This window comes from Neolamprologus multifasciatus, chromosome 17 (assembly GCF_963576455.1).
Source record: "Neolamprologus multifasciatus chromosome 17, fNeoMul1.2, whole genome shotgun sequence".
Taxonomy (NCBI): Eukaryota; Metazoa; Chordata; class Actinopteri; order Cichliformes; family Cichlidae; genus Neolamprologus; species Neolamprologus multifasciatus.
The window spans coordinates 12,765,003-12,776,251 of record NC_140455.1 but is presented as its reverse complement, the minus strand read 5'-3'; the positions used below and the strand labels follow the sequence as shown (position 1 = coordinate 12,776,251).

At 43.7% G+C, this 11,249-nt stretch overlaps 1 protein-coding gene across 1 annotated transcript; it reads right to left on the bottom strand.

Moving 5' to 3' along the window:
• Nucleotides 1-6,689: 6,689 nt before the first annotated feature.
• On the bottom strand, nucleotides 6,690-10,308 carry LOC146499033 (uncharacterized). The gene has a single exon (XM_085137127.1). It carries the CDS (start codon nucleotides 10,197-10,199, stop codon nucleotides 7,296-7,298), a length of 2,904 nt encoding a protein of 967 aa, XP_084993253.1. The 5' UTR covers nucleotides 10,200-10,308; the 3' UTR covers nucleotides 6,690-7,295.
• Between the last annotated feature and the right edge of the window lie 941 nt (nucleotides 10,309-11,249).

Here is an 11,249-nt window from a genome sequence, read left to right as displayed (position 1 = left end):
GGCTTTGGGGTGCGGGTGTGTCACCAGGGTGCAGGGGAGACATTCCCCCCCCCCCCCCCCCCCCCGTCCTCTTCTGGCCACCTGTGCCTCAATTTTATCTCACAACTTAGACATCCACATTACTTACACTCTCATAACACACACACATATATATATATATAGGGCCTTGAGGGTGGGCACGTTAACGGCGTCCAGTAGACGGTCTGTGTATTCAAACCTACCTCTGGCGCCGGTGCCCACCTCTCAATTTTAAATCCATGTAGACATTGAGGGTTCTCGGGAGGGGCCGTGCTAACACCTGCTGCTCTCTGGCAGCAGCACCATGCTCTCCCTTGTTTTAAATACACTTTAGAGCAACACGCAGCAACACTACACTTGAGCGGGAGGAGGGAGGTATGGGGTCTTAACACAACCCCGTTCTCTGCTAGCCATCGGGGCGGGGGGGCTGGGAAGAGATGCTGGCTGTCCGATTGGCCTCCCTGCTGCTGCGGAGCCTGGGGCGGTCTGCTTGCCTCCACCCCGGAGGGAAGGGTAACATCTCTTGGGTCTGGGTGCCGTTTCCACCTCTGGGGGCGAGGATACCTGGACCCGGGGTATAGAGTATGTTTGGGGAGTATGATTGTGTGTACATGTCCATTTACATTTATTCCTACGTTGGGCGAGTGCTGAGTGTTTGTATATGTGTGCATGAGGGTGGGAATGAATGTCTGTGTCTGTGTGTGCCTGTTTGTCTGTGTCTATATGTCAGGTCGGGTCTTAGACTCCACCTCTCTGGGAACTCCAAGGCCCTCCAAAGTGTGGAGGCCTATCTCCCCTCACCACACTCCCTGCCGGTGACTGATGCCCTCAGGGGTCGGTGCATTGTTGGTTCTTGGTGTCCAGGGCTGGGCGCTCAGGTCATGTGCCAGCTCACTCCCGGTGGCTACTTGGCAGGGCCTGGCGCCTGCTGCTCGGTCAGGCCTCTTCCGGGGCGCGGGGGGCCCTCGGGCCTCCGGCCTCTGTGCCTGCGGCTCGGTTCACTCTGGCACAGCTGGCTGCCGGCGGAGCCGGCGGGCACGCCGGTGCAGCCCCCTCTAGCTTCTGCCCGGTGGCTACTGGGTGACCCCTCATCTGGGGATCCTCAGCCCTTCCCATGAAGGTGGCACGGATGCCCCTCCGGTGGTCCTCCTTGGGCTCTTGCACTCTGGGGCCTCTGGATGTCTGGGGCCTGGATCTTCTCCATGCCTGCTTCATGCCCTGGGGGACAGGGCTATGGCTCTGTACATCCTCTAGCAGACCATTACATGGGGAAACCATTTGAATACAAGCGCGCCGATCCACACAGGTGTGCACATGGGTGTTCACTGTTCGTAGACTTAAATCACACCTTTCTTGGCTGCTACTTCAAAGCACATTGTGCGCTGTCTGTCCTGCGTGCTGCACAACAACATTCAATATTTAGTATTTACTGCTGTTTACACTTAGCTAGATTAATGCGATGGTGTTGTGTATAGTATGTTGCATTGTTTTGTTTTTTTTGCTTGTTTTCTATCCTTTTTCTCTCAACAGGTGATCCCGGAGATATTTTTTCTTCCCCCCTTTCTCACTGTCCCTCTCCCCTTCTGTTTTTCTTTTCCTTCCTCTTTCTTTCTCCCTTTCCTATCCCTCACTCATGTCTGTCCCGTCTGTAACAACTGAAAATAAAATAAACAATAAAAACAAAGGTCGATCAAATGGACCAATACGGCAATGCCATGATGATCCATTTGGCAAAATAAATCCATTGGGTATCCTTGTTGGTCTTCAGACAACAATTCTGACGGCTAAAGAACCAAATGGGACAGGCGGGAAAAAAAAAAAAAAAAAAAAAAAAAAAAAGATATAGAAAATTTAAATAGTCCTTTTTGGCCTTTTCCTCTTCATTACTCTATTTTGTTTTCTCTGTTACTCTGTGTTCTAAATTATACACTTTAATGGTTATGTTATTAACTACATAATATATAATTATATGCTGAATAGACTGGGTGTGTTTACATTTTGTAAATTCCAAACATGCAGTTCGCTCTTTTGCAAAATCATGACGTAAGTACAGGTCCCACACCCTTTTAATCCTGCATTTAACACTGTCAAAACAAAAAAGGGTAAACAGTTACATTCATTTCTAAAATTAAATGAATGACAACTGTCTCCTGCTGTGTGTCATTTAGGCTTGTCATCTGCATTTGAATTGTGTATGAATTTCAGGTTGTGTCATTTTTTTATTTTTTATTTTTGTCTGACCGTAAACGCCTGTTTAAGGGGTTCTTATTTTCTTCTACCAGTAATGAATAGTGTCATAGCAACAAACACTTTTTCCCACTTCTGTGTAACTTGTTAGAGTAAATGTAAATGTTACTGAGAAATGATCAGACAAAAGAGGGTTTTCAGGGAATGCTGTCACATGTTATGTTTCTATGGCATACATGAAAGGGTGAACAAGGATAAGACTCAAACTTCAAATCAATTAGAATTCTGTCTGGTTCTATGGTTGATTAATAAGCTGGAGTGGAAGATTGTTGTCAATCATCCTTGATTATTCTGACAGTTAGTATGACTTGGGATTAGGAATGGGAAACCCAGTAGTTCAATTTCTTTGAATATCTTTGTCTGTTTGCCTATCGATCCCACTTTGGTTTTAGTTTGTGTGCAGGAGGAGAAAAATATCAGCACAGTCTACAGTATGGATATAGACATTTTGCTTATGTTTTGTTCCAGAAGAGGATGAGACTGTGATGGTAAACTGCATCCAGGACAAAAACGGCTGCATTATGCTCCTAACAAAACTTCAGCTCTTTGCAAGTACCTGCACAAACAGCACGCTAATGCTAAATTAGCCAAAGCCCCAGAATAATGGTAAACCTGAGCTAATCCCAACACCAGCCCAACAGCCAGACCCAAAACTTCAACAGTTAACAGATGCAGCGATGAAGAGTCAGGCTGTTGCCTGTGTTTCTACCTATTCTTGTTTCTTTTTTAAAGTTTCTTTATGTTGGTTTGCATTTTTGCTTTGTGCCATCTGTGTTCTTATGTCAATACAAAAAGAAGGGTCCTATTTATTGCCTCATTAGAATAGTTTTTTGTTTGTGCGTGGGACTGTAGTCTATAGGCTTATTCTGGTAAATGGCAATTATGAGACAATGTGTTTCACGTCATTTTACAGAGAAACATGAAAGTAATGTAAGGAGTAGTATAACAAATTACTTTTGCCTGGGAGTAATTAAGAAAAGTACTGCATTACTTTTAAGAAAAGTGTACTGTGTAATATGTGTAAATAATTCCTTTTTGAGTAATGACCCTAAAACTGATCACAGGAGTGACGGGGAATACTTCTGTCAAACCTTTGACCATAGAGCATGCAGTTCAAAATGTCTTTATTGCTGCTTGGTATTGATGGTAACTCTCAAAGTGGAGCCAATGATAACCTAATGAGATTCGATAAGAGAATTGAATTCATAGTTGATATTGATAATGGAATCGGAATTGGTAAATTCTTATCAATTCCCTTATCATTGATTCTTATCAAATTAATTACTCAGAATTGCTAAGTAATTTAAACTAACATTTATATTTGTGCTATAAGGTTTCTGTTGGGCAGATTAAGTCGGTATGTTGGTCATTTATTAAATAATTTACGAACAGAGAAGAGCTATAGGCTATCCTGTGTTTACTTTTAGAAAGTTTTATACTTGCCACAGGTTAATAGGACAATGGAAAAGGCACACATTATAGAACATGTTCCAAAGTGCTTGGAAGTAGTACAAAGAACTTGGTCTGAGTACAGAGTCTGTGTGTGACTGGCCTGAAAGGGTTACTCAGACCATGACTCATATTGGTGGGCGGAAGGGCAAGGGTGGGAAAATCTTTGCATTTTATTATTATCTCATAACACTTGTTTAATCAGAAATCACCTCTCCTATCTTTTTAATGTCTACAGTCTCAGATCAACACAGCTGTGCCCTCCAACACTATTGGCAGAAGGAGAGCAACTCCTCAACAGCAACATTGTACCCCATCAGGTAAAACACATGCTGCATTTGCTTTGCATTGTCCCCACCTGATGACAGTGATGTAGTATGATGCAATTCCAAATTAGATTCTTGATGAATGTGGGTTGTTGTCATTGAGCCTGGTTTGTTGTGCCCCTTATTAAACATCTCTGCACGGCCCTGTAGAGCTGACAGTAATGTTGCAGTTGAAATTACCCAACACTTAAAAAACCTGAATCCCTTTTTACTCCTCTTCTTTAGGGCTAGCTAGATGGACACCTGCAATTGTTCTAGTGTTTTGCCAAAAATAATTAAATAGATTAAAATAATAAAACCTGGCCCATTTTAACCCCTGATTATGTCACACAATTTTGCCTCTTTCCTCTCTTTTATCCAACATCCGTGGTGATTAATACACTATGAGAATTGTCTTTCATGTTTTAATGATTAGGCTCAAATCGGTTTGATGTTTGAAGGCTTGCAGTGAAATATTCACTCCCCTCAAATGTCTTAAACCAAAAGTAACCCGTTTTGAAAATGTAAGAAGTAAAAAGTACAGAAGTAAAAATGTAGGGAGTAAAAGTAAAAAGTACAGATACCAGAAAATTGTACTTTGTTACTGTACTTATTACTACTTACTTTACTGTACATACAAGTTATAAAAAAAAAAAGAAACAAATCACGAGGGCTTTTTAGAGCCACTGTAGACCAGAGATTGACATTTTTACTGATATCATCTTAAGTAACATACACCTAAAATTGCTCTGTAATTTAATGGGCTCTACAAGCAGGGTATTAAAATGTGGGACCTTATTTGAGAAAACTCAAAAATAAGTGACATCCATATTAATTATATTCAGTGTTGGGACTAACGCGTTATTAAGTAACGCGTTACAGTAACTACGTTATTATTGTGGTAACGAGCATGGTAACTAGTTATTATGCCAAAATCAGGAACGCGTTAGTCGTTACTGGGATTTAGATAGGGTCGTTACTCGTTACTTCGTGTGGTGGCTATCGCGGAGCTTACACAGATTCTGTAACATTAGCAAGTGGTGGAGGCCAGCAGGCCAGCAGGTGGAAGTGAAAGGGGACGCAGAAGGAAAAGAGAACTAAGGCGGCCGCCGGTCCAAGTGTGAACTGAACTTCAGGTAAGAAGTTATGACCTGCAGTCTATCTGGGTCAGATATAAACCAAGTTTAGGTGGAGTTTATTTTCGTTATTCTGACTTTTTCCGTACTGCTACTAGCTAGCATGACGAAGTTTCTATACAGCTGGGTGGGTGCTATGATGTTAAAGATGTTGAACTTTATTTTGTTCATAAGTTATTAGAGTTGCCAACCGTCCCGTCTGGTATTCAGAGAAAATATTACGCATTTCTTATTGAGGTGAAAAGGAACAGTTTGTCCCGTAATTCAGCTACAATGGAAAAAGACACAAAGCTGGAGTTATTCTGTGTCTTTGCTGCACAGCTGCCTCTTCTTCTCTCATTCTCCCCCCTCCCTCTCCCGTTTCTACTTCAATCATGAAACTGATCAATGATCAGCTGATCGGCTTTTCTCTCATGTTTATTTATCGCACACTTTGCGCCAGAAAGAGGAAACCAGCCGATGTCTCGTTAAACAACAGCAGCACGTTTAAGCTTGATCAGCTGTTGTTAGAATTTATTTAATATTAATTTCTAGTATCAGCTGATGTTTGCTGGAGCCACAGCTGTAAAGCTGCTGGTCATGATGGTTTGGATATGTGGTGAGAGGGAAACATGAAGATGAAACCAGGAGATGTCCTTACTGAATCATCACAGCTGAACAGGTGATGGAGAAACAGGTTTACCTTTTAGGTGACATGAAGGAGTTGAAGTTATGAACTGTTTCTGAGAGACAGATAACACCAGGATCCTTTTTAGGTAGCTGACAGCTGGTAACTGTGCAGGGGTGGGTCTAGCAAAGTGTTGCCAGGGGGGCAGGTAGGGCATTAACAGGAGAGGGGGGCACAAAGAAATACTTTTCTTTCTTATTCTCATTTAAAATGTTTCGCTTTTATTAAATAATTATCTGAATCTTACAACATAGATTGATAGATTGATGCATATATACCATCAGAACAGTGAACATCACTGTCACAACAGTGTTTGTTTTCATTCAAAGGCTTTATGATTTTTCCTATCATGGCGGCCGGTCAGTCAAAACGCCCGGGACGATTTTTTGTCCCAGTCCAGCCCTGTATGCAGCTCATCTGCAGTCTGCTGTTACCTACATCTTCCTATTCAGAAGGCAGAATTTCCGAGTTCTGAGTACAATCAAAGCACCACGACTGCAGTTTTTGTGTTGGATGTAAAAAGCGCACATGACGCTGTGACGTAGGCTAGAATCATGGCGGCGGTCAATGACGGTCCAGGCGTGGGATTTCTCTCGTGGAAATATGCACATTATCTTTTCCTTTCTATTGGTAGGTGGCACAGTGCTGTGTGGCAGGATAGTGCTAACATGTAAGCAAGCTAGAAGACTGGTTATGGAAGCAACACATTAACAAGAGAATTCTGAGTAAAACCAAAGTTACTTTCCCTAGTAACTAGTTACTTTGAAAGTAACGAGTAACTTGAAGTAACTGAGTTACTTTTGATAGAAGTAACTAGTAATGTAACTAAGTTACTATTTTAAAGTAACTTACCCAACACTGATTATATTATAGAAACCAAAAATATTGTCATAGCTCATTTTTTGTCTCCTATACTTCTCATCAATGAGATTGTTGCACAAATAATTCCATCCTTATGTCAGATATATTATATCTTCATTACTGTCACAGTTGGTTGTTTTCTTGCTTTGTTTTTTGGTGTTATTGGTGGCACTAGTTTTAGAAATGCTGTCCTGAATAGTTATATCATTTAATTTTTCTTTTTTAGGAATAGAACACTGGTGATATATTAAGTTATGACAAACATTTTCCAGATCACTAGTTATGGGTACAGTATATAGATGTTTATTTGTACTCATAGCATTGCATACTACTACATTTATTTAACACATTTAAACAATGACTCTAATAAATAGATAAATAAATATATTTGCATTTAAAACATTATGTAAACAATTACATTTTTAAAGTCACTTGGAAAAGGGTAATAGTGTCTTAAATATTTCTCCACTTTTACCGAGACACTTAAATATGATAAGATGTAAGAAAAACCCAACTATACAAGACAAGTAGAAGTAAACTGGTTGTGTATCAATAGGTCCTTTCACAGTTTTTTAGGGGTCTCGTGGGTTTCCATGCGTGATTTTCCTTTTATTAATAGAGGATAAAGAGAAGGACTCCAAAAACAGAAGAAATTACATTCATTTTAATAGAAGATGCATTGCTTGTTGTTATTGAAGCAGTGGTCGTTGTTGGTGCAGCAGTTTTGGTGGTTTGTGCAGCTATTGTTGTAGTTGATGCAGCTGTTGTTGTGGTTGATGCAGCTGTTGTTGTGGTTGGTGCAACAGTGGTCGAGGTAGGAGAAACTGTTGTTGTGGTGGTAGGTAAAGCTGTTGTTGTAATGGTTGGTTTACCAGTGGTTGTGGTCGGTGCAACTGTTGTGGTGGTTGGGGCAGCAGGGGTTGTGGTTGGGGAAGCTGTTGTTGTGGTGGTTGGTGTTGTTGGTGCTGTGGTGGTTGGTACAGCTATTGTTGTAGTTGATGCAGCTGTTGTTGTGGTTGGTGTAGTAGTTGTCATGGTTGAAACAGTTGTTATTGTGGTTGATTCAAGTGTTGTGGTGGTTGGTGCACCAGTGGCTGAGGTAGGAGAAACTGTTTTTGTGGTGGTTGGTAAAGCTATTGTTGTAATGGTTGGTTCACCAGTTGTTGTGGTCAGCGCAGCTGTTGTGGTGGTTGGGGCAACAGGGGTTGTGGTTGGTGCAGCTGCTGTGCTGGTTGGTGCTAGTATTGTTGTGGTGATTGATACAGCAGTGATCGTGATTGGTGCAGCTGTTGTAGTGGTTGATGCTGCAGTTGCTGTAGCATCTGGGGAGGTTGTTGTGGTGGTTTGTGCTGCAGCTGTTGTGGTAGTAGATGCAGCACTGGTCATGGTTGGCGCAGCTGTTGTGGTGGTTGGTGTAGTAGTTTTCATGGTTGAAACAGTTGTTATTGTGGTTGGGGCAGTTGTTGAGGTGGTTGGTACACCAGTGGTCAAGGTTGGGGAAGCTATTGTTGTGGTGGTTAATACAGCAGTGATTGTGATTGGTGCAGCAGTTGTAGTGGTTGATGCTGCAGTTGCTGTAGCAGCTAGGGAGATTGTTGTGATGGTTTGTGCTGCAGCTGTTGTGTTGGTTTGTGCAGCAGTAGTCATAGTTGGTGAAGTTGTTGTGCTGGTTGATGTTGTACTTGCTGTAGTGTTTGGTATAGTTGTAGTTGTGGTGGTTGGTGCAGCAGTGGTCATAGTTGTTGCAGTTGTTGTCGTGGTTGGCCCTGTAGTCGTTGTGGTGACAGATGCACCACTGGTTATGTTTGGTGCAGCAGTGTTTGTGATGCTTGGTGCAGCTGTTGTTGTGGTTGGGGCAGCAGTTTTTGTGGTTGGGGCAGCTGTTGTGGTTGTTGGTGCAACTGTTATTGTAGTTGGTGCAGCAGTTGTAGTGGTTGCTGTAGTAGTTGTGGTGGTTGGTGCCACAGTGGTCATGATTGGTGCAGCAGTTGTGGTGGTTGGTACAGATGTTGTGACTGTTGGTGCTGCAGTTGTTGAGGTTTGTGCAACTGTTGTGGCTGTTGGTGCAGCAATGGTCATGGTTGGTGAAGCAACTGTGGTCGTTAATGAGGCAGTGGTTGAGGTTGGTGCAGAGGTGGTGGTGGTTGGCGCAGCAGCTGTAGTTGTTGGCTCAAGAGTTGTGGGAACTGATGCACCTACTGTGGTGGTTGGTGCAGTAGTGGTTGTCATTGGTGTAGCAACTGTGGTCACTGGTGCAGCTGTTGTTCTTGTTGATGTGGCAGTGGTCGTGCTTTGTGCAGCAGTTGTCGTGGTTGGTGCAGCTGTTGTGCTGGTTGGTGCAGCAGTGGTCGTAGCTGCTGCAGCAGTCATGGTGGTTGGTGCCACAGTGTTTGTGATTGGTGCAGAAGTTGTGGTGGTTGGTGCAGAAGTTGTGCCGGTTGGTGCTGCCTTGGTTGTCGATGATGCAACACTGGTGATGGTTGGTGCAGCAGTGGTTGTGGTGGTTAGTGCAGCTGTTGTTGTGGTTGGGGCAGCTGTTGTGGTTGTTTGCGCAGCTGTTGTGGTGGCTGGTGCAGAAGTTGTGGTGGTTGGTGCTGTTGTGGTTGTGGGCAATGCAACACTGGCTATGGTTGGTGGAGCAGAGGTCATTGCGGTTAGTGCAGCTGTTGTTTTTGTTGGGGCAGCTGTTGTGGTTGTTGGGGAAGCTGTTGTGGTGGTTGTTGCAGAAGCTGTGGCGGTTGGTGCTGCCATGGTTGTGGTTGATGAAGCACTGGTCATGGTTGGTGCAGCAGAGGTTGTGGTGGTTAGTATAGCTGTTGTTGTGGTTAGGGCAGCTGATGTGGTTGTTTGTGCAGCTGTTGTCGTGGTTGGTGCAGCTGTTGTTTTGGTTGGGGCAGCTGTTGTGGTTGTTGGGGCAGCTGTTGTGGTGGTTGTTGCAATTGTTGTTGTGGTCGGTTCAGCAGTATTAGTGACTGCTGCAGCAGTTGTGGTGGTTGGCTCAACAGTTGTGCTGGTTGGTGCAGCAGTGATCGTGGTTGTTACGGAGGTGGTTGGTGTTGCAACTGTAGTCGGTTCAGCTGTTGTTGTTGATGGTGTGGCAGTGGTTGTGTTTGGGGCAGCTGTTGGGGTCTGAGCAGTTGTTGTTGTGGTTGGAGCAGCAGTTGTTCTGGTTGGAGCAGCAGTTGTGGTGGTTGATGTCACTGTTGCTGTTGTTGGTGAAGCTGTTGATGCGGCTGGTGCCACAGCAGTTGAAGTTGGGCCAGCTGTAGTCATGGCTGGGGCAGCTGATGTTGTGGTTGATGCCACAGTGGTTTTAGTTGGTGCCACTGCTGTTGTTGTTGGAGCAGCTGTTGTTGTAGATGGAGCGGCAGTTGTTGTGGTTGGTGCCGCTGATGTTGTGGGTGGGGCAGCTGTTGTGGTTGGAGCAGATGTTGTCGTTGTTTGAACAGCACTTGTTGTGGTTGGTGTCACTGTTGTTGTGGTTGAAGCATGTGTTGTTTTGGTTGGTTCAGTCATGGTTGGAGTTCGTACTGCTGTTGTTGTTGTTGTCAGTGCAGTTGTCGTAGTTGGAGCTCCTGTGGTCGTGGTTGGAGCAGCTGTTGTCGTTGTTGGAGCAGCAGTTGTTGTGGTTGGAGCAGCAGTTGTTGTGATTGGTGCCACTGTTGTTTTGGTTGAAGCAGCTGTTGTTGTGGTTGAAGCACCTGTTATTATGGTTGGGTCAGCTGTGGTTGTGGTTGATGCTACAGTCGCTGTGGGTGAAGTACAGGTTCATCCACTTGTTATGGTACCAACGCTCTGCATGAAAAGTAGCGAACCCAGGCTTTGGGCAGCATCACACAGGTTTGTAGATGCACAGCCGCAAGCTGGGAAAGTATTGATGTGGTCTCTCACTGCAGATGAAAAATTTTATACATTTTAAATGTCACAATGTAACGACATATCATCATATTTAAAGCATTACTCAGTACATCCAAAAAATCTGTTTGGTTATATCCAGTAATATGTATTATTATGTTGGTTAGTGCCTTTTTGTAAGTCACAAGACATGTTAAATGGTAAAACAACTAGAGCTGCCACAATTAGTTGACTAGTCACGATTACGTCAACTATCAAAATCGTCGACAACTAATTTAATAGTCGATGGTCATTTGAAGCTTTGTAAGATCCCGAAAGACGCAGGAATCAGTAGTACGATTTATGAGTGTAATAACGGACTGAAACAGAAGATGGCAGCACTGCATGTATAAGGGTGCCAGCTGCCATTAAACCCCGAAGAAGAAGAAGCAGTTTCCGGTATCGTAGCTGTGTCCAAATTCAGGGGCCGCATCCTTCGGAGGCCGCATTTGTAGGCCGATTACGTTACAGCGACGCCGTGTAGGCTGTATAACTTCGAAGACTCCCCCAAACGCAGCCGAAAAATGCATCCTTCATTTCCCCAGATTTGAAGGATGGATTGGGTGTATCCTTCGTGGCCCACCTTATCACAGGATTCATAGCGCGGCCCAGCCAATTCCAGTTTCCAACAATGGTGGCAGCTACTTAGTTTTAATATTACTCTTATTGCTA